Source organism: Penicillium riverlandense (assembly GCF_028828495.1).
Source record: "Penicillium riverlandense strain IBT 135883 chromosome Unknown utg000003l_segment0_segment0, whole genome shotgun sequence".
NCBI lineage: Eukaryota > Fungi > Ascomycota > Eurotiomycetes > Eurotiales > Aspergillaceae > Penicillium > Penicillium riverlandense.
This window is the reverse complement of record NW_026643196.1, coordinates 2,857,611-2,884,039: the sequence shown is the minus strand read 5'-3', so window position 1 is coordinate 2,884,039 and position 26,429 is coordinate 2,857,611. Positions and strand designations below refer to the sequence as shown.

The window sequence follows — 26,429 nt, the reverse complement described above, 5'->3', positions numbered from 1 at the left end:
CCACCACAGCATCTCTTGCTTCATCCCCCGGATTCCCGATGACTCTCTCCAGTACTACCTCAGAGACCGTCTATCTCTCTTTTCCTTAGTTACCCCTCTTTCGACTGACTCCCGATCCCATATCTGGGTTGCCACTGCCCAACCCCCTCCCCACTCGTACCGGTGGCACGCCCGACCATCTCTACGCGTTCCATGCCATGACAGCCGCCTCTCCCTTAACCTTTTCAACCATGGAAGTCCCTGCTGTGGACGATACGATGGAAATGGCCTCGCCCTACCAGGGGCAGGCTGATGATTTCGATATTGATATCGACCTGATGGAGGACCATCCTTCGAACATAGACAGCGAGATGATGGGAGCTGATGACTATCTACCCACCTCTCAACCCACTGACTACAACCCCGATGCGATCAACGATGCGGATATGGTTGACGGGGTATCAGAGGGCTCGATGGTCGATGCCGACGAGACATACGTGGAAGAAGACCACGACATCGATGTCCAGGACGGAGGCGAAGGAGCATACGAAGCCGAAATGCACGAAGGTGACCAGGGGGATGGTGCCAAAACCCCCGTTCCCACAGTCCACGTTGAAGCCCCTGTCGAGACTGCACAGGAGACAGCCAATCTGGATGATACCTCTGTTGCTGCGAAGCCGGTTGAAACCGACCAGGGATATTCCCAGGCTCTAGAATCAGTACCCCACGTGGAGAGCAGCGTGCAGGAAATTGAGCAGCAAGACGAAAGCGTACCCTTGGAACCTAGCCAACCCGAGCAAGTTCAGGATGAAGAAATCGAGAACATCGAAAATGATCTCAACAGTGAAGGGGAACATCTCGGTGAAAAGACTAATGAAGCAGCACAAGTCGATGTTTCCGATGCCGATAATGCTCTTGGACATACCGAACTGCCTGCCGCGAACCAAGAAAATGGCCAAGCCAAGTCGGTCGTCGGTGAGAATGAAGCTGAAGCTGCGGATCATACCGAGCTAGAGCATGTACATGAGGCGGACGACCAGCACCATCATGTATCCCTGCATCCCGTGAAAGTCATCTACCAGGAGAATGTGATTTCTCTTTTTCCTCCCCTGGAAGGTGATTCATCCGAGACCTTCTTTCTCCACGATGAAAATGTGGTCTACGACGATGTTGGCAAGTTGTTCAGTGCCTTGCGCGAGGTACTCCAGGATAATGTGGCGGAGAACGAAGTCCTCATTATGGATATCGATCCTCTGGGTATTCAAATAATGGAGGTAAGCCAGATCCTTGCCCTTCTTTTCTCTCTCCCACCGACCGGTATGCTGATTCATTCTCTCCAGGACTCTTCGTACACATCCAAGGTGTCCTTGCACCAGGTCTTGGACTTGTACCTTAAACTTTGTCACAACGATGGTTCCAATGAGCCCGAAGCTTTGTACCTGACACTGTCCACCAAAATGACGGTTTCGGCCGAGATCGCGAATCTTCTTGCTGCAGCCAACGGAGGAAAGGGTCTTTCCGAGCTCCATGGGTGGGACGAGACTAACGATGTGGTTCCTATTTCTGAGGAAGTTGCCGACTCTCATGAGACTGAGCATACTGAAGAGACTTATGGGTATCAGCAAGGCCAGTCGACCCATGAAACCGATGACGCCCCTTCGACCGTACAGGAAGAAACTGTGGCCGATAACGAGCCGAATGATCAGGTGCCCGAAGTCCATGCTGTTCAGGAAGAACTATTGGAAACCCATGGCGATGGACATGTTTCGGATGGCCACGAAGCCGAGGCTGTTGAAACTGTCTCTAAATCTGAAGCTACAGCTGCTGTCTCTGGAAAAGATGATGCCCGCGAGGCTGACGGATTACATCACGAAGAACATCTGCTTCACGGTGACGAAGAGTTTTACGACTCTGAAAGCCACAATACCGAGTCAACTGCTACGGTTGCCGCCCCATCCGGCGTAAAGGAGACCGAAGCGCCAAATGAAGAGGAAGAGGTGTCTGCAGATATTACAAACCCTACCTCAGACCACCATCATGGTGAGCTGTCTGCAGGTGAAGACTTTGGTGATGAGCACATCCATGAACAAGGAGATGAAATTCATGGGTCCGGCAACGGTATTGAAGAAGGGGAATTTGAGGATGACTACCCTGCGGAGGGCAACGGTGATGAAGCCGATGGCACCCTCCATGATGACTTGGACCCGGCTCATGATGAAGAACACATAGCTGGCCCTGATGGTGGCCTTGAGGATGACAATGCTGCCGCAGAGATCTCGCAAGATCAACCGCCCTCCACGTTGGAGGGCGCGCCGCAGCCCGTTTCTGCACACGAAGAGCAAACCCCCGAGCCTGCGGATGATCTGCTTGGCATCGCTGAAGATTTGATGCAGACTCCTGCCAAAAATGGCCCAAGCGGTAATCTTGAGCACGCCACGGGTGCCGATGAAGATGAGTTTCCCGACGACGAGCTCCTTACGCCCCCTCCGCTCGCCGGAGATGCCCTCGACGAGCATCAATTCGATGACGGCGACTATTTCGACCTTGAGGGCTCGGAGGATGGCGAGCCCCGCGAGACCGATCTGGCCCTGACTGAGACTCCGTCGCACGAGAACGGATCCGCCAAGCGAGCCCGGGATGTCGAAGACGAGTGGGACGAGGAAGAAACCACAACGCCTGACACCAAGAAACCCCGATCCTCGTAATTCACCCTTCTCTTCGCCCGCTGTCTGCTGCCTCTACTACGAACCCTTCTTTCCTTTTTCCAACGTACGATTTGTGTCCTGACTGGCAGCTACTCCGACAACGGCGCTGCTGGTTCTGGAGCTTTTCTGCTCACGAGAGATCCCTTCCACCCTTTGACTACTAATCATCATCAGCCTCGCTTCACCCGTATCGACTCTCGTCCACAGATGGTATCTTCGAGCAACGTTCACTGGATACCCAGCAGGTATGTGTAATCCTTTCCGCTTTCGCCTTCCTGCGTCCCTCTAGTCCCTGGGACCTGTGTGTTTTTATTCCCAATATGCTTTTCCCGATTTCCATGCGCTGCATTCTGGTTCTTTAAACCTCCAAAAATTCACCCTTTCGTCGTTGTGTATGTCTACCCTTTTTTTTTTTTTTGCACCCGAGTGATACCACCTTCGGTCTTGTTTTGTGTTCGGCGTTAATGGGGGGGCCCACGTGGGCTGGACTGTGTGTGTCTTTGAGCTAGTATTCGTCCGCGTCGGCGGATGCAGTTGAAGTTCCTTGTAGGCATTGATTGATGTTGAAATGACATGTTTTCGTTCCTGCTTGCGTGCTTGTAGCCATACATATCTGCCGAGGCAGGTGAAAAGCTTAAGCCAAGGGTGATGATCTGAAACATGGGTCGCCCAGGGTCCAGCATGATTGTGCGGTATTTATAGCCTGAAACGGCACCGAAGACATTGCCAGTGTCGAGAGGGAACAATGATTGAGTAACGAATCACTCGGTCAATATTTAATTCTTCGCAAGAAGAATCATCAGCGTAGGTCGTTAACTATTCTAGCCCATGTATACCTAACTCGCGCCCGTCTTACGCGTCCCCATCATCGACCAACCCCACCGCTGCAGGCTCCAACTCCCTCAACCTGTTACCTGGCCTTACCTACCACACTGACCCTTCTTACCATCCTCAAAAATCCTAACCCATCCCTGCCCTTTGGCTGTTCTCGCCTCTTCACTTCAATCCCCACCGCAGAAATCTCGGGCTGGCTCATTTTTCTGCGCTGTCCTGCCTTCCCTTCCCGCCCCTCTCCGCCTTTCGTCTCCCTTGCGGACACTCAACTCTACACATCTTTCGCTTGGATGTGGTGAACACCCATACCCCCCAGCCACTCGTTTACCACCTCCCATTCACCTCCTCCCCTTCTCTCTCTCGCTTTCCCGATCCATTGCCGGCGCTGGATTTTTTCGACTGTAGGAGCAACTCGCTCCTGTGATACCGCATTCCGTCATGATTCCCGACAAGTACGGTCCATCTGCATCCCTTCCCGAACCCTGCCTGACGGCCACATGTTCCGAATCGCTGACCGCGACGCTCTTTGCGCTGTTCTAGATATATTGGGCTATGTCTAGCCATTATATCCACCATGGCGATCGGTACGTGCGATGCGCCCCCGTTCCGCGCGTCCCCGGGTGGTCTGCTAACTGGGTTTCCAGGGACGAGTTTTGTCATCACGAAAAAGGTGCGACCTCGATAGAAACCAAGCGGGAGGATTGCGACGGTCGGATATCATAAGCGGGCATAATGACTGACGGGTATCTCTTGCGCAGGGTTTGATGCATGCTTCTGAACGGCACGGCTTCGAGGGCGAGGGCTACTCGTACCTCAAGAGTCCCGTCTGGTGGAGCGGTGTCTCTACACGTACGATCATCTATCATCGGCCAGTCGGGTTTGCTAGGAGCTAACGGAATATCGCAGTGGCCATCGGAGAAATCTGCAACTTCGCCGCCTACGCATTCGCGCCCGCCATCTTGGTCACGCCTCTCGGTGCATTGAGTGTTTTGATCGGGTAGGCAAAAATCGTCCTGCGACACAGCTTTTGGTGGTTCGCCGGCTAACGGGAGAAAACAGTGCCGTTCTCGGTTCATATTTCCTCGACGAGCGATTGGGAGTATTAGGAAAACTGGGCTGTGCGATGTGTCTGTTGGGATCGGTCGTGATCGTCCTCCATGCGCCTCCAGACAAGCCGGTGGAGCGCATTGATAAGATGTTGGAGTATGCTCTTGCTCCAGGGTTTCTTCTCTACTGCCTCGCCGTTGCGATCTTCTCGACGGTGATGGTTTACCGGGTTGCTCCCGTGTACGGCAGGAAGAATCCTCTGATTTACATCTCGATCTGCTCTACCGTCGGCTCCGTCTCTGTCATGTCTGTGAAGGCGTTCGGTATCGCGGTGAAGTTGACCCTCGGCGGCAATAACCAATTTACCAACGCCTCGACCTATGTCTTCGCCATCGTCACTGGATTCTGCATCCTCACCCAGATGAACTATTTCAACAAGGCATTGAACTCGTTCTCGACCTCGATGTAAGTCAATACCCCCAAAACGGTGAACGCGGTGCTAATATGGGCTTTGTAACAGCGTGAACCCTCTCTACTACGTCACTTTCACTACCGCCACACTTTGTGCCTCGTTTATTCTGTTCAAGGGCTTCAACACTACGGATGCGGTCAACACGATCTCGTTGCTGTGCGGCTTCCTTCAGATCTTTACCGGTGTCTATCTCCTCAACCTCTCGCGACACGACCCAGACGGGCGACAGATGCTCAATACCAAGTTCGATGACGAAGGTGTCCCGACGGATGGTATCGCCAGCTACCAGACTCGACTTTCAATGCAGTCGCGCCGCAGTCGTAGTCTGTCGAGCTCCACGTTCCTCAACGTCAACGGACACGGCGATCGCGAAGGACTGATGCACTCGTATGACGTCGAGAACAATCACGATGGGATTGGGCTGTCCGACCTAGTCGAAGAAAACGACGGAGGGCCAGGTCCGACCTTCAAGCAGAGCGATGAGCGTGCTCGTATCACTGCAACCCATACCAAGCAGAACAGCCGATAGGATTTTGAATCTGGTATTTGGCTCTGTGTGCTACTTAACGAGGTTATTGTCGCGACGCTTTCTCCCTTCCTCCCACCTTCTCTACCACCACCTCTTTTGCATCGTCTTTGAATCTTCAGCCATTCGGCCGCTCCCTCTCCGTCCCCGACATACTTGTATTTTTACTTTTATCATCAAGTTCGAAAATACCAGAGTGGATTTGGGACTCGGGCGCTCTCCTATCAGGCACGGGATATGCCCATACAAACGAATTTTGGATATGACTCTGGGTATTACTTTTGGTCTCTGGCTGGCTGGACGGGCTTTTAGTTCTTTTTTTCCTTTCTGCTATTTTTTGGTCCTTTTTTTGGTGATCTGCGCATTGGCGAGAGAATTCATGGCTGTATATATTCATTCCCATCTGTCGACATTCAATAGATCGCTTATTGGCGCGGAACATCACCTGGTGGGGTCAGGCCACCGCCATCCGATGATGTAGTCACATCGGCTGTGGTGGAAATCTTGCTTCCGAGCAGTTGCCATGTTGCCTGTCAATACGAGAGAAGTGTTGTTGTTGGTTCCACTACTCGCACAAGTCGGCGTTGCACTACGACTCTCTGCTACCCGCACGAATACTTACTCTCCGGCCTCTTTGAGTACGACACACCCGCGGGCAACCTGCGAGAATAATGCCGGCTTTGCTGCGGAAACTGGTTATTGTCGCCGCCGTCGACGGGCTGGTCCTCTGTGCACAAGGCGCCAATGGATCACGCTCTAATAGCGCAAGCAACAATGAGGCCTCATCCATTCGTATTGACTACAAAACGAACCGGATCACCGCGCTACCGGCGTCCGCTCCGGAGCTGCTCGGGGGGAGGGATAGTGGGCTAGAGGCCTACGGGCTGGTAGGTGAGTAGCAGAGGAATAGCATACTGGGCTGCGGGTACATTCTAACCGTTGTTTTCCATCCAGGCCTCTTATCGGTCGCGTCTTACTCGTTCCTCATTTCCATCACCCAGCGCCAGCAGGTCGCGCAAATCCAAGGCCAGCCCATCTACGCCGTAACGAACGTCGCTATAATCCCCGTCTCGTCGCAAGCCGACGCAACCCGCGCGATCTCCCAGGCGCGCAAGGATGTCGCGCAAGATGACGGCGGGCTCGACGAGTCCGCCTCCGAGGAGGAGGATATCGCCGACGTCAACGAGACCAACGAGGCCGCCACCGAAATCAACAGCGCCCCGGCATCTCCCAACCGCGAGACATTCCACCACACGCGGGGAGCCAGCGTGAACAGTATTGCCGAAGATGTGATCGGGAAAAAGGTCCGGTTTGGTGGCTTCGCTACGAACTGGTTGTCTCGCAAGAACTTGGGCCTGCCCACCAGGCCTGCAGCGCTGAAAGAAGAGATTCCCGAGTCGCCGTTTGGCGATGTTCCCAGCCCTTCGGAACAGTCTGCCAAGGATGAAGAAGCAACGGAGGCGTCTGTGCCTGAAGAGGCTAATCCGCCCCCGGTTGAGAATAAAGACCAATCCCCCCAACAGCGTAAACAGAAGTCGGATCTGTTGCCGAAGTTGCTGCGGTATACGAAGCTCATTTTTGCATCTCATAACTTCTTTTTCGCATATGACTATGATATCACGAGGTCGTTTGGCGCTCAGGAAGCGCGGAATGGACATCCGCCGCTTCACAAGGTTGTGGATCCATTGGTATGTTTGGAGATCTTTGCGTCAGAAGAGTCGTTTACTAACTGTTTTACAGTACTTCTGGAACAGACATTTAATGTCCGCATTTATTGATAATGGCGCTCACGGATTTATCTTGCCGTTGATTCAAGGATTTGTTGGCCAGCGTGAGTTCACAGTCGCCAGCTCCGATCCGAAAGAAACCTCAACCGAGGAGTCACCCACTGAAGCGCTGGTTTTGGGTGAGAAGCCCGAAGGGGAACCTGTCAAACCAGATGCTCGCAAGCAGGATTACCTTCTTACTCTCATCTCTCGACGATCTGTCAAGCGGCCCGGACTGCGGTATCTACGCCGTGGCGTGGATGACGAAGGCAATACGGCCAACACAGTGGAGACAGAGCAAATCCTTTCAGTGTCTGACTGGGACCCTTCACGTCAGGTGTACTCCTACTTACAAATCCGCGGGTCGATCCCATTGTACTTCTCCCAGTCTCCATACTCATTGAAGCCAATACCGGTAATGCATCACTCGGCCGATACCAATCAGCTTGCGTTTGGGAGGCACTTCCGAGAGCTCAGTCGGCGATATGGGAAGATCCAAGCGGTTTCTCTCATAGACAAACAAGCTGGTGAACTGAAACTTGGCGAACAATATGAAAGATACACAGACACTTTCAACAAAGCTGGCGGAATCGACGGCTCTCCCCTGCGTTTGGAGTGGTTTGACTTCCACAACGAGTGTCGAGGGATGAAGTTCGAAAACGTGAAACGGTTGGTGGATCGTTTGGGGGATACGTTGGCTGAATTTGGCTACGCCACCGTCAGAGATAATACGCCACTTCAATCGCAAACGGGAATCATGCGGACTAACTGTATGGATTGTCTCGATCGGACGGGAGTTGCGCAATGCGCTTTTGGACAGTGGGCTCTCGAACGCCAGTTACAGAACGACGGCATGCAGATTGATCTGGGAGGGGATTCGTCCACGCAGTGGTTCAATACCCTCTGGGCGGATAACGGGGACGCCATTTCCAAGCAGTACTCATCGACCGCGGCGCTGAAGGGGGACTACACTCGCACCCGGAAACGAAACTATCGTGGCGCCCTCAACGATCTAGGGCTGACACTGTCCCGATACTACAACAACATTGTCAACGACTATTTCTCACAAGCCTGCATCGACTACCTGCTGGGCAATGTCTCGACGCGTGTCTTCGACGAATTCGCCATGGAGCTACAAACCACCGATCCCGGCATCTCCGTGCAGAAACTCCGCCAAAACGCCATCGACACCAGCTGTAATATTGTGATCAGCGACCCATCCGAAGAGTTCCTGGGAGGGTGGACGATGCTAACCCCTCGCCAGCCGAACACGCTTCGGACCCTCCCCTTCGAAGAATCGGTGCTCCTCCTCACCGACGCAGCAGTCTACAGCTGTCGCTTCGACTGGGAAACCGACAAAGTGCTTTCCTTCGAACGGATCGATCTGCGCTCCATCTCCCGCATCCACTACGGCACATACATCACCTCCATCCTAACAGACAGTCAAGCAGACGAGAACAGCAATGTCGGTTTGGTAATCGTGTACCGCGACGGCGACGAGAACCTGCTGAGAGTCAACACCCGCTCCTTGCAGAGCAGTGTCCGTCCCGCCACGGTGGACGCTTCCTCCAACAAAAGCGAATGGGATCTTGTCTCGTGGCTTCGTGGCACCAAGCGCGCCACGACACGCTTTCTGGCCTTCAAGAGCCTCCCGATGTCCAACTTGGTGACGAGTCCCGGTCTCGGCTCCGTTACGTCCGCGGGGAATGTCCGGGAGCCCGATCGCGTACGTTCCATTTGCCAGGATATTGAGCGCGCTATGTTTGCAGGTGAGGGTCACCATGCTGAGTCTTCGTCTGTGGTGGAGCAGCTGGATCTCATCTCGCTGGCGGATGCGAAGAAACGCACGGGGATCTTGGAGCATCTGGTATATGATATCAAGAAGATGGTCTGGGCATAGCCTTCTTCTGATGATGGCGATGATGATGATAATCCAATACATAATTCAAACATGCACAAGATATAGCACTATTGTAATTGTCTCCATGATGAGTTCTGCATATTTTATCCGATCCACCCGTTTCTCATTTGAGACATAACTAGATCCCACCCCTATCTACTTATTCCACCGGTGTACACAAATCAGGTCTCCCCACATTGAAAGCCAGTGTATTTATATTCCTTAGCCGTACTTTGCGCATATATTCTTTCTGTTCCTGGGAGAAATCCCGGGGCTCGGTATCTTCGATGCCGTGGGCTGCTATCCAGATTGCGTAGGCGATGAGGACGGAGATTACGCAGCCGAGGATGATGCAGAAGACGTAGAGGGAATATTGGGCTGCGGTGCCCATATTTCCTCCCTTTCTCTGGTGTCTGGATGGTGGTTCTGTATCAGTAGGAGTGTATTGTGGCGCTAAAAGCTTCCTTCGTAAATAAGGATCGAGGGTTGTTCTGCTCACTGTTGCTGGATGGATGGATGGGTTTACTTCTTGGACATGATTCCAGTGGGAGGATACATGTTAAATAATAGAGGAGTGAGATCTTATAAATCTTTCAAATTAACTACAAATACCCAATGACCTCCATTGAAACATGCACTAGGTAGTATCTCTCCTGCGTAGGCTGTCCAGAAATGGAAATTCGCAATCCCTGGGCCCCTCTGATGATATCAGAAACCGAGCACACCAGTAAAATTCTGCTTGAAGGCTTCATACTAACTACAAATAATGGCCTCCATTCTTAGTGAAACAAGCAGTAGCCACCTCAGCTTTCCATAGTTGCAAGGCCCCTCAGGTGATGTCAGAAACCGAGCACACCAATCAGAGTCGAGGAAGTGAGACTAAAAACACCAAATCCCTTAGCTATAGCCCCAAGGCCACTCTTCTGAAGTAGAAGTAGTTCAAGGAAGCCGTCTTCTTGCTTGGTTATTATAGTTGTGCATGCCCTGACTTGGTGACTAAAAAGATGGTCCTGTGCGTGTAGTTCTGGCCCTCGCCACCCATTAATGCTAGTGATTTATATTCTAAATTCTGGCAAAAGTAGTCTAATTTGTTTCGATGTTCATTTTGGGAGACGTTGGAAGATGCACTGGCGTAAAGTGAAGCAGAGTCACCTAGGATATTTCTGCTTCGTTCCTCTGGCAAGATGGTGAAGGAACAACTGCCGTGGATATATATTCGGTCAGGCTAGCCTACCGCCTTTCCGTTCGGGTTCCCCCAGTCTTTTTTTTTGCCAGCCCATCTCGTCGTCTCCTTGGATCTTTTCTTTCCTCTCTGCGACAGACAGGCTGCCCTTTTCCTGGCGTTAATTCCCAGGCGGCGAATTTCAGCAAAAGATCACCTTGTGGTCGGCCTGCGTTTCTGGGGAACCGAAGAAGGGGCCCGTTCTCACACCCTCGGCGGGGCTTCTTGAGCCACACACTTTTCCACCGATTTTCCCACCGTCGCTTGACAGCCTTTACCCTGTTCCATCGGTCCAGAATGGATTGGCAGCCTCAGGAAGAGCCATTGAGGCAGCTGGCCTGCTGTCTCCGGGATTCGCTCAATGGGCAAGACCGGGCAGCCCAGAAACAGGCTGAAGAGGTGCCGTTTTCACCCCCCTCCTCTTATTCTGCAGGGCGAGCAACCCCAATCATATTGAATCAATCGGACTAACCCTACATAGATGCTCGTTCAGGCAACGGCGTCCCCCGACTATGTCAACTACATCACCTACCTCTTTTCCACCCCGCATGCCCCTCCCGCGGTGGCCATGGACAACAACACCTATAGCATGGTCCGATTTGCCGCCGCCATGAACCTCAAGATCAAAATCCACGTGGCCCACTCAACAATCCCCCAGCCGAGCCTCGCCTACATCCGGTCGGCCTCGATCCTGTCTCTGCAGGACGCTGACCGCTCGGTCCAAAAAGGTGCCGGCAGCATCATCACCGAGCTGGTGCGTCAGGGCGGCCTTCTGGCCTGGCCTGACCTCCTCCATGAGCTGTTGAACCTGGTCAGCAATGCCTCTGGCGATGTGACTCTCTCAGCTCAGGAGGGAGCCATGTTGGCTCTGGCCAAGGTCTGCGAGGACAATCGCAAGATCTTGGACAGAGACTATTCGGGCCAACGCCCGCTGGACGTCATCATCCCGAAACTGCTGGAATTTACCGGCAGTGAAAGCTCTAGAATCCGCGTGTCTGCCTTGACCAGCATCCATATCTTCCTCCCGCACCAACCTCCTGCCCTGATGGCTTCGCTCGACCTCTTCTTATCACAACTGTTCCAACTCTCTGGTGACAAGGATTCCGAGGTCCGCCGCATGGTTTGCCAGTCATTCTCTCAGCTCGTCGAGTTTGCCCCGGAGAAGCTCATCCCACACATGGAGGGCCTTGTCAATTATATCCTCCTGCAGCAGCAGAACACGGAGGATCCGGAGCTTGCGCTCGACGCGGCCGAGTTCTGGATCGTTGCGGGAGAACAACATTCGTTGAGGACTGCGCTGGCCCCCCACATGCAGAAGATCGTGCCCGTCTTGCTTCAAAACATGGTGTATGATGAAGACGATGTCATCCGGTTAATGGACGATGAGGATGATGCCGAGGCCGAAGATCGTGCGGAGGATCTCAAGCCACAGTTTGCCAAGTCCAAGGCCGACAAGATTGACACGTCCAAGACAGGAGATCAGCCGAACGGTGGCAAACAACAAGCGGAGAACGACGATGACGACCTCAGCGAAGGCGAGATCGAAGATTCGGAGTTCGGCGACGATCCTGAAGATGAGTGGACTCTGCGCAAGTGCTCTGCTGCCGCCCTGGACGTGTTCTCGAATGTCTACCACTCGCCGATCTTTGATGTCATCCTGCCATACCTCAAAGAGACTCTGCGACATGAGAACTGGCCCAACCGTGAGGCTGCCGTTCTCACCTTGGGTGCTGTGGCGGATGGTTGCATGGACGCTGTCACGCCGCACCTCCCCGAGCTGGTCCCGTATCTGATTTCGTTGTTGAACGATGCTCAGCCAGTGGTGCGCCAGATTACCTGCTGGTGCCTTGGACGCTACTCAGAATGGGCATCGCACCTTAGTGATCCGACGCAGAAGGCCCAGTTTTTTGAGCCGATGATGGAGGGGATCCTGCATCGGATGCTGGATAACAACAAGAAGGTGCAAGAGGCAGCCTCATCTGCATTTGCGAGTCTGGAAGAAAAGTCGGACGACAACCTGGTTCCCTACTGCGAGCCTATCCTTCGCCAGTTTGTCCAGTGCTTCGGCAAGTACAAGGACCGCAACATGTACATTCTTTATGACTGTGTCCAAACCCTGGCCGAATGTGTCGGGGCCGAGCTTGCCAAGCCGCAACTGGTGGATATCCTCATGCCTGCTTTGATTGACCGCTACAACCGGGTATCAGATGATTCGCGAGAGCTTTTCCCCTTGCTCGAGTGTTTGGGCTACCTCGCCGCGGCCTACGGGGATGCATTCGCGCCATTCGCGCCTCCTCTCTTCGCACGGTGCAGCAAAATCGTCTATGAGAACCTGCAGGCGTACATGGCCTCGGTGAACAACGAAGCGTTCGAGGAGCCCGATAAGGACTTCCTTGTAACCAGCCTGGACCTTCTCAGTGCCATCATCCAAGCCATTGACCCGCAAAAGAGCGGCGAGCTTGTGGTCAACTCCCAGCCACCGTTCTTTGATCTGCTTTGCTACTGCATGGAGGACCCCAACTACGAGGTCCGGCAGTCATCTTATGCCCTGCTGGGTGACTGCGCCATTAGCATCTTCCCGCAGCTGGAGCCTTTCCTCCCGAATATCATGCCAACTCTGGTCAAGCAACTTGACCTGGATTTGATTCGAGATGATGACCGCCACACCGGATTCAGTGTTCTCAACAACGCTTGCTGGTCTTGCGGAGAGATTGCCGTGAACGAGAAGGCGCAGCTTTCACCATACGCTGACAAACTCTATCATGGACTCGTGAATATCATCAACAACGAAGAAGTGATCGAGTCAGTCAACGAGAACGCCGCCATGGCTCTCGGCCGGTTGGGACTCTGCTGCTCTGACCAGCTGGCACCCCGGCTTGGTGAGTACGCGAGCTGCTTCCTGACATCTATGCGCAAGATCGAGTTCACGCGCGAGAAAGCCTCTGCCTTCCTGGGCTTCAACCAAGTGATCATGAAGAACCCCCATGCCATGGAAGCGAGTCTTGCAGACTACTTCCAAACCGTCTCCGCATTCCCGCACAAGGTAGTCACGGAAGAGGAATACCGGGACGTCCAGAACTCATTCCAACAGGTACGAATTTTTTTGGGCCTCAAAGCTTATCATCGACTGACTTTTTCTTGTTGCAGGTCCTGCTAGGATATAAAAACATGATACCCAATTTCGATTCCTTCCTCTCGCAGCTTCCTGCTCATGTGGCTCAGAAGCTTCGTTTGCTCTACCAGCTTTAAGCAATACGTTCGGATGAAGACTTCTGCATCATGGCGGTTGCTCGGCGGGCTTGCTCGTGGTTACGGCGAGTCTGGTCTTTATTCTTTCTTGATTGTTCAATGCCATTGTTCTCGGTGGGCTCCAATTTTGCCCAACGCCTGTCACGTATTTCTTTTTTTGCATTGTCTACTATTCTACATGAAAGAGGTGGGAAAGTTAGGGAGGGACCGGGATCTGTGAGCTCTTCTCCAAAGAGCGAGGAAATGGAAAATACTTGGTGGGCGACTGCAAATTTGGGACAGTGACATCTACTCTGCCTTTTATGTGATGACTGCAATGGGCATGGCTGTCTGGCATGACTTTTTTTCTTTCTTTATTTTGTTTTTGCATTCCTGTCGATATCACCGGGGCCGGATCTCCTTCGGCATTTGCTTTTTCCTCGTGTGTTCAGCGCTGGCTATTTACTTCTTTTCCGACATATTCCTAGATAGATAGATTAGATAGATCCTCAAATTAGTCTGCTCCCCTGTGGTTAGGGAGAGAGACCATGTATTCTGAAGCAGCGAAGTATGTAGCATCCCACTTGCCCGAGTCCGATATCGCTAAAGAATCATGACTGTGCAAGTTCTTGGCAGTGCGCTGTCAAAGCAAGCCATCTCGCGGCACGGAGCAACACCGTCTCCCGGTTCGTCCGACGGCCAATTTTGATCAACAGGCGCAGCCTTAGGTTCAAACCTCCTCGGAGACGATGATGGCATCCACACTGGCGGGGCACTCGCTTATTTGACGCCCCTTTCAGCATTGACTGCTCGGAATAAACTATTAACACTGCCCGGTGACAGTAACGGATGGAAGGGAAGGATGGGTCCCACCCGCACGGACCTGAGGGATGGATTCAACACCAAGACGCGCGCCTTTCCTTTAGAGGGTCTTTTCACGGTTTCTGCGTTGCGCTGTGTCCACAACCGCCCCAATGATTAGTTATTATTCTTCCCTCTCCACGCGTGACTACCCCCTGATTGATGTACATACCCCTAGTCCGTTTTGGGAAGGGGCTATCCTGGACAAGGCTGATTCGTTAGTTGCTGAGTACGTCCGTGTGCGATGACGGACAGGATAGTAGCATGCTTGGCTCTTATACTGGACTATACCTTTAGAGGTGGCATGCCACGAGATCATAATCAAAGAAAAGTGGATAGTTGCTTTCCACCGCAGGATTGAAATTGGACGCTCAAGTGGTATACAGGTCTAAATTTACAATCCTGCGGTGTGCTATACCCGTAAAGGTGCTATCCCACGAGCGAAACCAGACAATCTCTGCAGTTCCGAGTTGGCAGGGAAATTACTGTCTCTACACTACTCACAGCAATGTAGTACCTTAACGTTTACGCGAAGTTCCACCCCGGAACTCAATCGAAAGAAAAAAAGTCTAGATCCATTTCATTTCTAAAAGCAATCCATGTATCGCAGGTGCCCGTCCTCATTCTTGATACACTCCGCCAGATTCACCTTATCTTCTCGGCAGCCCCCGGTCCCATCGCTTAGCCGCGCATGCAGGATTGGGTCGTGGGTTGGGCCTTCGAGCTGGAGATCCACGCCCGCTGCGTGGTCTGCGAAGTTCTCAGCGCTCCTTGTGAATTTCCCTACAATGCGGTCACCCATCCCTTGTTAGCTGATGACGCGTGTGTGGTAGAAGTAGGAGTACTAGTAGTATAATAGGAGTAGTGAATGAGTGAGGGAGGCAGTGTATGAGGCAGTGTATTAGGCATTAGCAGGGATAATAAAATAGCCTTTACTTACCCTTCTTAGGAACCTATTCAAATCCAGTTCCGAGTAGGTCGCTTCCCCGGTCGGTCAACGACAGTAGGCGCTGAGAACATGGTTGTTCTTGAGCTGGATGTCCGTGGATGATTTATGGAAGCCCATCGTTGCGAGTTTGTCGCGCCGTGCTGCTCGAAACAAGGAAGAAGAGCAAAGACCTTCTAGTGATATACAGTTCTGTGCCGTACATTGGTCGGACTTGTCCCTGATGACATCGCTATGGTGTCGCCGGGCATGCTGGTGGGCCCTCCAGAGGGGCGGGTTGCGCTGGTTGATGGCGAGGTAAGAGGCGGTGGCTCTGCATCATGGTGCTCTCATCATGACTTTAGGGCTTGGGTGTATAACTAATAGTTCTTTTTGCATGCCTCCGGGCAGTTACTGTTTCCTACGGGGGATCATGATGATTTCATGCCTGGAATACAGTGATGGTTCGATATAGTCCGGTATTAGATCAAGAATGGTACTACGATTAGTTAAAGAAAGCATATTTTGGCCAACACCGTTTACTTTAGATACAGTTAAAGTTAGTCTCTGCTATGCAACTCCTTTGTGATGGGAGAGTTCACCATGGCAGTGCTTCAATGCCATCCAAGATCCAGCCCTCCGCGCAGCCATCCAGCCATCACCTCCGCCCACCGGCTCCCGTTTCCTAAATATAAAAACCGTGGCGTGCGGCTAAACCTACACCAAAGGCTATAGTACATAGTCGAGGTACAGACGGGTCAGCTGCAGAATGCAGGGATTATGCCTTTTGCAAATTGCGCCCTGTACTCGAGCCCCTGCATGCATGTGGGCAATTGCAGCCTTCTCTGATCCGTGCTCGTGTCATATTTCGGGGACTAAACCAGACCAAACCAGACCTCGAACGAACGTTGGGCCGATCTCCACGACCTTCCCGGACCTTACCCAGCGATCACTGAAACTGGACCCAGCAGATCGGAAGATGTTAATTTGCTGCGGGTCAGCGGCCAGAGTCCGTCGATGGCCCAAGAAGACCCACGCGTCTAGGATGGCCTTCTCTTGGCGGGTTAGAGTTGTGTAGTGCGGCCAGAACCCAAGGATCGCAGGATGAGCCGAGCTCTTTGTTTTGCTCGGCAATCAGAGTTAGTCCCTAGTAGGTACTAGTGAGCTTGTGGGACTACTCAAGCGTCAGTGATTGTCTCACACCTCTGAAACGGCCGATCGAGCGCAAGTCGATCATGGGTTTTAGCCCCCGCGCTAAACCCTTCGAGGCGCCATGTCGCGAGAAGCGAGGAAACGGGATGAACCCTCAACGTTAATCATTCTCCCAGGCTGCGACCACGCCACGTGTGGGTGACAGGGATGCCCTGATGATGGCCTTCACCGACTCGGGCGTAGTGCTGGACCCTCGACACAGGAGCGCACCGGCCGCCATCCAGCGGTGACTCCGGCAAGCCCTGGACCCCAATCCGGGGTGACTATTCCCCTAGCCCCCTGGGCCCTGCAGGACGGCTGGCAGGTAGACATGTACAGGCTGTATCACCCTCCCCCACGAGTCCCCCGTTCCACCAGTACCAGCCCAATGGTTTAACTAACTTCAGCGGCAGGGAAAAGGATTTCCGCCGGAGTGGACGCCTCACCCTTGATTCGGCTGGATTTACCGAGCTCCCCACGGGTAGAAACGGTGACGCTATGTTCCGCTACTGGTGCTATCCAGGACAGACCACAATCCGCCCTAGACCCAACACGGTATATAGTGCTGTCTCTTTTTGACGTCTCGATCCACAATCCAGGGTCCCGAGATCGCTGGCTGATGTATCCGCCTTGTCGGCTCAATCATCATCACCATAGAATATACTTTCTTTTTCCGCATTCCGCCCCCCTTTCGCTTATTCCTGTATCACCTACGCCTCACCCTGGTGCGCCAGGCGAATAGGGGCTCGTCTTCTGCAGAAAGAAGCGAGTGTAATAAGCCCCATCCCATCTGGGCAGAGGAGGGTCTGGGCAACCATACCAAATCCAGCAAGACCTAGTGTCCACTTTGACCCAAGGCAGACTCAGCCCCTAACGAGGCAAAGCGCTCTCGCCATCTCTCCGGGAATGGATCTGCTTGGGCCTTCCCAAACAACACGGCCTCTCTCTGCAAGGCCGAGCAACTCAAAACAACCCTAATCCCAGTCCCCACCTAAACCTTTGGAGGCAGGTAGATGGGTCCCGTCAAATTAGACTATGCCCCCTCCGGAGAGAGACTGGGCCCACGCCCTACCGGTATAGTCTCCCGTCCTCCGGCCTAGAGTGGCCTTCCAGCTGAAAGGGTCATCGAGGGCATAACTATGATTGTGACTCCTATCCGCCCTATCCCCTGCGAAGTGGGAACACAAGAGAGGCTCAAAACTCTCGATCGTCACTGGGGCTTTTCCCAGCAGCGCGGCCCAGCTAAGACTAATAGTGTGTAGTCCCCCGTCAGATCCATCATCTCTCACGGGCGATCGTCGTTAAACTCTGAGTCTGCGCCTCTTTCTCTCTTCCTCTCTTCTGGCTCTTCTTCCACTTTATTTCTTGGCTCCGACAGTCGCTTGCAGGGCTGATTCGTATTTCCACGTGCTCTGATAGCGTCCAGGGGAATATTATTATACGCGCTGCGGCTGTCAAATCTTATAAACAACATCGACTGCGCCAGCTCTCCCCTCACGCAGTGCCTGAACTTTACTCTCCTTCCTTCACTGCTTGCTCGCCTCGACATACTCTGACAGACTTGCAAAATTCACTATTGCTCATCCCTCCAAAAGCCAAGATAGCCAAGCTAGCCAAGATGCCTGGTCCAGGTGGTGGCCCTCCACGCAAGAGCCATACCAAGTCCCGCACCGGCTGCAAGACTTGCAAAAGGAGGCATATTCGATGCGATGAGACCTCCCCTCAATGGTACTATTGCCTTCTCTGATTGTCAGCTGCGTAACCAACTAACCCTCTCTTAGCCGCAATTGTACCAAGCACAACTGCCGCTGTGACTACCAAGATGCCGTCGCCGCGGAAGGTAGCCCACCAGCCCCTACAACACGCAGCCCCGACCTGCTCATGTCGCCCGAGATCGAAATGGAAATCGACAACTGGCATCGCACCGGCGTCCCCCCATATCCTGAACTGATCCAGTGTCCTCGCTCCGGCTGGTCAGGCCTGTCCAAGGCGGACCTGCGCTTGATCCATCATATCATCGGTCTCTCGATCGACCTCCACCGACGGGGCCTAGCTGGCTGCACGGTGTGGGCACAGAAGATGCCAAAGTAAGTGGCTGCTTTGTGTGACATCTTGTCTTCATTATTAATGGTCGATCAGTCTCCTGGCCATCTCGCTGTCGTATGATTTTGTGATGAGCTCGATCCTAGCACTGTCGGCGTTCCACCTTGCATTCATCACCCGGGATCAAGAAACCAGGCGGCTGGCCTATCACCACCGGGGTATCGCTCTCCAGGGTCTTCAGACTGCCATCGGATCTTTCTCCAAGGAAAACTGCGACGCCATCCTCGCGGCTTCCATCCTCTTGTTATGGCTAGCGGGTGATCAGTGAGTGTTTGTTTCCGGTGTAGTCGGAGAGCCCTAACTAATACCTTTCAAGTCAAAGCTGGGCATCTCTCCAACAAGGAATCTCGACCGTGCTCGAATCCATGCACCCATTTTGGAGGCAACAGTCGGAGCTGGCGCGGCTCGTGGAGGACCAACGAGCACTGAACATCACAGACCTCTCACCAAGAGCCAGCGAGTACTACTCGCTAGACGAAGAGATGGTACAGCTAGATCAGACGATCCAACAGCTAAAGCTCACTAAAAAGCGCGTCTCGCACAATCCTGAACACTCACAGCGACTGGGCGAGCTGCTTGACTTCGTACAAAAATTCCGCGAAGATCTCCCCACACAGACCCCCGAACAATCATTCGAGCGAAGCATAATCCTGCGCCAGTGGCTGTTCTGGCTTCCACCATCTATGCTCCGCGGCGGCGACTCCGAAGTCACCGCGCTAGCAATCATCTCCCAGTTCTTCGCCGTCGGAATCACGCTCGACCGCTTCTTCCCCGAGATGGGCGGTGCCTATCTGGGCTCCCTCTCCGTCGGACCCATCGAGGAGATGTACCGCATCATCGTCGCGCACAGCGCCACAGACCCCTTCAGCGCCGACCTCCGTCTGGCACTGTCTCAAATGGATCTGCCCCGTCGCGCCGTCGCGCGGTATCGCAGCCGCTTGCCGTGGTCACCACGGGGTTCCATCGTGGATCACTACTCCCCCTAGCCCGTCAAGCCCCTACCTGCACGCTCTGCACGAATATCCTCTCCCCTCATCTTCCTCACCCGTTTCCGCATCCCCATCACACGCCGCCTACACGCCCCCGCTCCAGTCTCCGCCCGCCGTTACAGTCGCTGGCTCGCCGTTCCATTTATCAGATGGTGGTGGCTACATCACCGCAGCTCCCTCGCATCATTCTCTTTATCCGCCCTCCCCGCACCTCCAGATCGATACTAGCGACGTCCAGCTAGGTCTGCCGGGGCTGGGCCACCATGCCGGCTCCATCTCGCCATCGTCAGCGTTTACCCCTCCCTACGTGGACGATATCTGCGCTGACATGCCGCGCGCAGACGGCACTCTGGGGTTGAATATGGTATACCCGCATCCGCAGACCCATTCCTTTGAAGTCCCCGCTCTGGTTGCCCCAGATTCATGCTGGACATGAGTTGCTTCGTTTTGCTCTCTCACAGTTATGAAATATGTCGGGGCTTGACTTATTCTTCTCTCCCATCTTACAAGTACCTAATACGACAGCTCCCTGTCCCTTTTACTTCTTCTCTACAACGATGTTCTGTACATTGACTTTGTTTATTCATGAGTTGGATTTCTTTTCTTTTTCTTTCTTGTTTGCTTTTGGATTGAGCATGAGCGTTGGTGTGCGAAGTTTTGTTTTTGTGCTGTTTTTTACGCCACAAACCCAAGAAACGGCTCGAGATCGAGAGCCAATGATATACCCAGGCCTTCCTTTTTTGTCTGTTGCAGTCTCTTTGGAGGCTTTTACAGAAACCTACCTAGTACTCCCTGGGAAAATTGTCAGAGGATTCATCGTCGCGCAATGAACGGATCAGATTGAATTCGAGTGCATACATTACTACTATACTACTGTACAGTATGGCGTCTAGATGTCTACTCCCAATAATAACCACTAGTTCTACAGATAGCACTCTCTCGCTTGGAATGTAGGTCTAAGGACAAGATAGGTCTGTTTTCCGTTCGATGCTTAGGAATCCAGACCGAAAATATGTCCGTGCATGCGATCAGTAGACACAACCACAGCCACAGCAACGCCAGTCCTCACTTTCCTTATCCAGCTTTGACTATTAGCCCCGAAGCTAAAACGCTACCTGATTTAGTGACGATCTGATCTCGTATTCGGCACATCTTCGGCACAACCTCTCGGTCCCACGGACCGAGAACCCAGAACATGAAAGTAATTAGAGAATAATAAGGATGAACAGCTTACATACATGCGGGGTCGATGAATCGTCATGGACGTGCGTGCAGCTACATATGGCTAGGTACAGCAGACAGGAAAAGCCAAAATAAAGTACTGTGGTTGTATTGATTCTTTTTAATATTGCCAAGATATGGATGAAGGTGGCGATGCAACCCGTGCTTCCACTTCTGTCTTCCGTCTTGATTAGCACCTTGTCCTGAGCATGTAGTTTACATGCGTCGAACCCCGCCGGGGAAGATCGACATGCTGCTGCGCCGGGGTTTCTATATTTATGTATCGGGCAGTGCAGAAAGCAAGCTTTGTACAGTATGGAGGCCTTGTCTTCTGCGATTATTAGGGTTTTCGTATGACAGTTGAGGGTGCTTGATTTGAGGTATATTATTAGTAGTTTTGTGTTTTTGCTTTCAGCTGTGGGATTTATGAGTTATATGGGTTAGATAATGCTTTTGCGTCTGATGTTTCTGTTGGGGACTGTATGAGCACTCCTGGAGTTTGATATCTTCGGCACCCACCAGAAAGATGTACTTCTGCAAATAGAGTAACCTGGGAGGTTTAAGAAAATATTACTTCCAGGATGATTGATTGTCCAGCGTCATAGATCTGGCATGGAGATTCGCTGATAATTAATTATCAGAGATCACATTCTGACTATTCTATTTCCCCTTGTAACCAAGTCCCAAATTATCTTATTCTTAAGCTAAATACTTAGGACTGAGAGGAAACCCCTTGAAATAGCTCTGCTCATGTCCAAGCAGAATTCTCCCTTTCTTGATATTGACAAGATGTTTCACATAGTCCCAACTGCGATGCCACGCAGCATAATCACGCATAAGAGACCCCTGAGGCCGTCCATCTTCCCAGTTCTCTTTAACATGAAAGAGATCCCCCGTCATAACAACAGACCCTGACTCTTGAAGCATGAGCTCCATAGTAATAGACCCAGGGGTGTGACCGGGGGTATGGTGGAGCGTGATCCCCGACCAAATCTCAAAAGTCTCTCTATTGAACGTCTTCCAGTTGAACCGATCGGGCTGTAGATAGTGAGGCACGTATAGGTTTCGATCAATACCAGTCGCACAAGCCCAAAAAGCATATTTCAATTCTTCCTCGTGGCACCAGATCTCAACATCTGAGTCAATAAAATGCTCCAAACCGCCGGCGTGGTCATTGTGGAGATGGCTAAGCACGACAGCCTTGACGTCGCCAATCGTCCCCGCACCCGTAGCAGCGATAGCCTCGGCCAGGCCGTGGGTGCTCTTGTCCCAAACTCGAGGCGTGCACTCGTTCAGCTGGGGCTTCCAATTGGCGATGACGTCTTCGCAGCTGCCGGAGTCAAAGAGGATTAAGCCGACTTCGGGGTGATAGATAAGACCTGCGATCATGACTAGCTCGCGGCGGTCGTGCTTTTGGGGCGGGAGGTGAGGTGCCCATACATTGGCGCCTGTTATGAGGGCGGATGCATCGACGTCGAGGTATCCAAGGTTGAGAAGCTATCATAGGTCAGAATAATGGGCTTGCAGAGTAGATCTTGGCGTCCATACCCAGAGCTTTGAACCTGGAGGTAGGGTCATGGCCATTTTCGGTAGCTGAGTTGCAAGTGGGATCGATCAATGATGTTTTGCATCGGGTCAACTTGATCGACCTGAGAAACCCCGCCTTGGAGCGTGTTGACGTTGGACTAGCGGGGGGTATATCCGAGCTTAGTTAGGGTTGTCGACGATCAACATTTAGCAAGCCCATGGTCTAGCTCATACATAGTGAAACATCTTCAACTGCTTTACCAATCCTTCGCAGTAACCAACGATCTAACATGCTCTTCATTATACACATTCACTTGATTCCATACATCTCTGAATCAGGAATAGTGGAAACAAACGGGCAGAATGACACCGCCTTAGCTACAATGACATAACTGGCTGCAAGCTCTAGCCTGATGAACACTCGACAATCCCATCGAGCTCCATTGCCCTGCACACTCACGAAAATGGCTGATACTGGTGGCTGGAGCACCATAGAGTCAGACGAGGTATGCCATTTTGACCCATAACCCCGACAATCCACCTAGCAACCCCCAGCTAACCCCACACAGGGCGTTTTCACCTCTCTGATCGAGACGCTTGGCGTACAAGACGTGCAGTTCGAAGAGCTGATCTCGCTCGATGCCGACACAATCCGTTCTCTAGGGTATGTACTTACAGTTCCATCCATCATCATCTAAACAGACAGGCAGATAACTAATGCCCACTCCAGCCCCGTCTACGGCGTAATCTTTCTCTTCAAATGGACCCGCGAAGCGGCCGGCGCCCGCCAGGAAGCACCCCTAGACGGCAGCTACGACACAAGCGCAACAGACAACAGCAACCTCTTCTTCGCAGCGCAAACCATCCAAAACGCCTGCGGCACACAGGCCATCCTCTCCATCATCCTCAACCAGGACCACCCACCGGCACCCCTACCCGCGATCTCGCTCGGCACAGAGCTACGCTCCTTCAAAGACTTCACAACGGGATTCCCACCCGAACTCCGCGGCGAGGCGCTCTCCAACTCGGAAGCGATCCGCAGCGCGCATAACACCTTCGCGCGCGCGAGCCCTTTCGCCGACGAGACGGCCCGGCCGCAGGACGAGGAGAATGCCGCGGACGTGTACCATTTCATTGCGTATACGCCTGTAAACGGGACGCTCTACGAGCTGGATGGTCTGCAGCCGTATCCCATTAGCCATGGGCCTTGTGATCTGGCCTCGTTCCCGGAGACGGTGAGCGAGGTTCTCCAGCGCCGCATTGCGCGGTACCCGCCTGAGGAAACGCATTTCAATCTCATGGCTGTTGTGCGCGATCCGAGGATTGCGGCGCGCGAGATTGGTGACGCGGATACCCTTGCACGGGAGGAGAGGAAGCGCGCTGCGTGGGCCTGGGAGAATACCCTGCGCAGATGGAACTTTGTTGGGTTTATTGGGGAGATGATGAAGGGCGTTGTTACGGAGAAGGAGAAAGCTGCGCCGGATGGGAAGGCGTATGAGGAGTGGGTGGAGGCGGCGAAGAAGGAGACGCGCAAGAAGTTGGAGATGCGTCGGTAGCCTGTTGGTTGGCTCGTTTTCCTTTCTGTCGTGTCGTTTTTTCATGACCTCTTCATGCTTGATGCATTGCAGGGCTTGCCTCACTTCTGACGACATCCATGGATACCCACCCCCTTGTGATAGACTTACGTCAATTCTAACATTATATTCTTGTATTCCGTGAAAGTTGTTGTATATCCCACGATGAGGTATTGAATAAACTATCATTAAGGTAGAACTATGTAAGTTGCTATATGCAGCCATTCATATCGTAAACTCATCACTATGAATCTCAGTACTCCAGAAGTCGCGACTTAATATGCTCAACCATCGGCGCAGGAAGCTCCTCCTCATTCACAAGGCCCAGCGCCAGCATATCAGACCAGAAGAACATGGCGCGGTCCTGCGCGTAGGCAAGATAATCGAATTCTTCTTCCTCGTCGACATCTCCATCCACCGCGGGTGTCTTGGTGCCATTGTCGTGGTCATTGTCATCCCCGTGGCCGGTGTGTGCGTCGTGCGGGTCTGATTCAGCGGCCGCCATTTCGGCGATGCCTTCCTCCATCCCCGGCGCTTTGGCCTGGACAATACCCCAGGCCACCCACTGCGCGGAGTTCATCACGCGCCACAGACGGGTGTAGTGCAGGATATGCCGCACCTGTGCATCCAATTCGTCCTGGTTGAAATATTCTGCCTTCAGTTGCTGCGAGCTGACTCCATCAGGTCCATCGTCGAGTGAAAGTGGTGTGATGTGCGTAGCGGTACGGGCGCGAATAGATGGAGACCCGAATGGAGAGCCGGGAATACCGGGACGATGGGTAAGATAGGCCGATACAAATCGGTATTGCTCCTCCGGCGTGGGATACATGCGGTTGCTGCAGGCCCACGACCGTTCTTCGTCGTGGTAGTTGTAGCACCACTCCGTGAAGTGGTTCGCAAATTCGAGAGTGGGCGTATTAGCGGATGAGTATTCGAAGTCGATGACGACGAGTTGCTTATGTTCGTTGGCCGGTAAGAGCAGCGGCGACTCACTGGCAGGCTCCAAGCGAAGAAGGTTGCCGTATTGGGTCTGGTATGAAAAAATTAGTATATGAGATCTGGCGTTGGAATGAACACACGCACATCATTGTGGGCAAACACCAATTGCTGCTTGATTTCTTCCATTCCGCCGCAGCTGGCAATCAACCAGATCCGATAGCTGTCCACAGCTTTGCGGAACACCGCCCATGGCACGCCGCAGACGAAGCCGCGTCGACGCCACGGTTCCAAAGCGGCTTTGGCTTCATTGTGCGAAGACATAATCTCCTTGTCTAACCACGTGGTGACCTGTTCGCAGCGATCCACCCACCTATCCCAATTATTGAAGATCATCGGACCGCCTTCTCTTTCCTCCTCGAGAAGCTCGATGCCATCATGCAGCTCTCTCATGCGCTTGGCGATCTGCTTGGCTGTTTCCGGGATTCGCAGTTCCCGCGGGGTCAGCGGGCGAGCTTCGAAGTACTCTTCGAATCGGCCGTTGATAAAAGTTCCCAGCACACGAGGGCCGATATTCTTGCGCCCAAGTCGGCGGAGAATCTGTAGTTCCTTCTCTCGATCAATGAGGTGATCAACCTGGGGACCATACACACGCAGTAGCAGCTTCGGCGGAGGCTTCCTCGGAACCAGCTCCGCAGATCCATTTTCGGACCTTTTGACAGGGACATGTTTCGGTGGATGAACCACGTACACGGCGTTCGTCAGAGCGCCACTAAGCCGGATCACTTCAATCTCCGCCGCAGAGTCCATGGAGACTTTACGCCACCCTTTAAGCTGCAGCGTATGCGCAAGACGAACGATTTCGGTCTTGAAAGTGACCCAACCTTCCCGGTCCGCGGCGAGTTTCTCATTTGCAGCATCGTCGTCCTCGGCTGCAACGCCACCAGTGTAGGCGAGGGTCTTTGAATTGTCGAGAACAGCATCCACACTTGGGACAGCGGCCTCAACATCAGTAGTATCAGACTCCGACGCCGACCCTCTTCGCAAACCCTTTGGACGGCGACGGTGTGGCCGCCGCACCGACTGAACGGGGCCCAGAGCGGCTCCGTGCCGCGAGTTGCCATACTGCATAAGAATTTTCTCCAGCTTCTCCAGGGAAAACGAGCTTTCCGAAGGCACAGCGTTGGACCCGTCGACCGGGCCGTCGACATCCGTATGAGCATCCTCTTGCACGCCTAGCTCAGCTGATTTGCGCGCTTTGCGGGTCTTCCGTCTTGCTTTCTCGTGCTGCAGCCAATCGTACACCTGGTGAAACAGGCTGGCCTGAGGGTCTTCCTCCGACTTGGTCAAGTCCTCCTTCGTGGCAGCATCCTGCTTCGCGCTTGAATGGGTAGATAGAGACGGCATGACCGATGGTGAATAA

The 26,429-nt window shown here is 53.0% G+C and overlaps 8 protein-coding genes across 8 annotated transcripts; 6 read left to right on the top strand and 2 right to left on the bottom strand.

Moving 5' to 3' along the window:
• Positions 1–197: 197 nt before the first annotated feature.
• N7474_004828 (uncharacterized protein) lies at positions 198–2,684 on the top strand (the record flags this gene model as incomplete). Its single annotated transcript, XM_057196243.1, has 1 exon — positions 198–2,684. One exon carries the CDS (start codon positions 198–200, stop codon positions 2,682–2,684), a length of 2,487 nt encoding a protein of 828 aa, XP_057053639.1.
• Positions 2,685–4,092: 1,408 nt separating this feature from the next.
• N7474_004827 (DUF803 domain membrane protein) lies at positions 4,093–5,566 on the top strand (the record flags this gene model as incomplete). The annotated part of the gene is made up of 6 exons (XM_057196242.1): positions 4,093–4,102; positions 4,163–4,188; positions 4,277–4,367; positions 4,425–4,515; positions 4,578–5,030; positions 5,086–5,566. 6 exons carry the CDS (start codon positions 4,093–4,095, stop codon positions 5,564–5,566), a joined length of 1,152 nt encoding a protein of 383 aa, XP_057053638.1.
• Positions 5,567–6,234: 668 nt separating this feature from the next.
• On the top strand, positions 6,235–9,229 carry N7474_004826 (uncharacterized protein; the record flags this gene model as incomplete). The annotated part of the gene is made up of 3 exons (XM_057196241.1): positions 6,235–6,454; positions 6,518–7,251; positions 7,304–9,229. The coding sequence occupies 3 exons, from the start codon at positions 6,235–6,237 to the stop codon at positions 9,227–9,229; spliced, it is 2,880 nt and encodes a 959-aa protein (XP_057053637.1).
• Positions 9,230–10,748: 1,519 nt separating this feature from the next.
• Positions 10,749–13,700, top strand: N7474_004825 (putative importin beta-2 subunit; the record flags this gene model as incomplete). Its single annotated transcript, XM_057196240.1, has 3 exons — positions 10,749–10,850; positions 10,933–13,542; positions 13,599–13,700. The coding sequence occupies 3 exons, from the start codon at positions 10,749–10,751 to the stop codon at positions 13,698–13,700; spliced, it is 2,814 nt and encodes a 937-aa protein (XP_057053636.1).
• A 4,574-nt stretch (positions 13,701–18,274) lies between these two features.
• On the top strand, positions 18,275–20,184 carry N7474_004824 (putative C6 transcription factor RosA-like; the record flags this gene model as incomplete). Its single annotated transcript, XM_057196239.1, has 5 exons — positions 18,275–18,384; positions 18,438–18,743; positions 18,796–19,023; positions 19,076–19,684; positions 19,746–20,184. 5 exons carry the CDS (start codon positions 18,275–18,277, stop codon positions 20,182–20,184), a joined length of 1,692 nt encoding a protein of 563 aa, XP_057053635.1.
• A 1,484-nt stretch (positions 20,185–21,668) lies between these two features.
• On the bottom strand, positions 21,669–22,553 carry N7474_004823 (N-acyl homoserine lactonase family protein; the record flags this gene model as incomplete). The annotated part of the gene is made up of 2 exons (XM_057196238.1): positions 21,669–22,466; positions 22,518–22,553. 2 exons carry the CDS (start codon positions 22,551–22,553, stop codon positions 21,669–21,671), a joined length of 834 nt encoding a protein of 277 aa, XP_057053634.1.
• Positions 22,554–22,960: 407 nt separating this feature from the next.
• N7474_004822 (putative 26S proteasome-associated ubiquitin C-terminal hydrolase) lies at positions 22,961–24,052 on the top strand (the record flags this gene model as incomplete). The annotated part of the gene is made up of 3 exons (XM_057196237.1): positions 22,961–23,002; positions 23,066–23,160; positions 23,227–24,052. 3 exons carry the CDS (start codon positions 22,961–22,963, stop codon positions 24,050–24,052), a joined length of 963 nt encoding a protein of 320 aa, XP_057053633.1.
• Positions 24,053–24,323: 271 nt separating this feature from the next.
• On the bottom strand, positions 24,324–26,413 carry N7474_004821 (uncharacterized protein; the record flags this gene model as incomplete). Its single annotated transcript, XM_057196236.1, has 2 exons — positions 24,324–25,100; positions 25,154–26,413. 2 exons carry the CDS (start codon positions 26,411–26,413, stop codon positions 24,324–24,326), a joined length of 2,037 nt encoding a protein of 678 aa, XP_057053632.1.
• Positions 26,414–26,429: the final 16 nt, after the last annotated feature.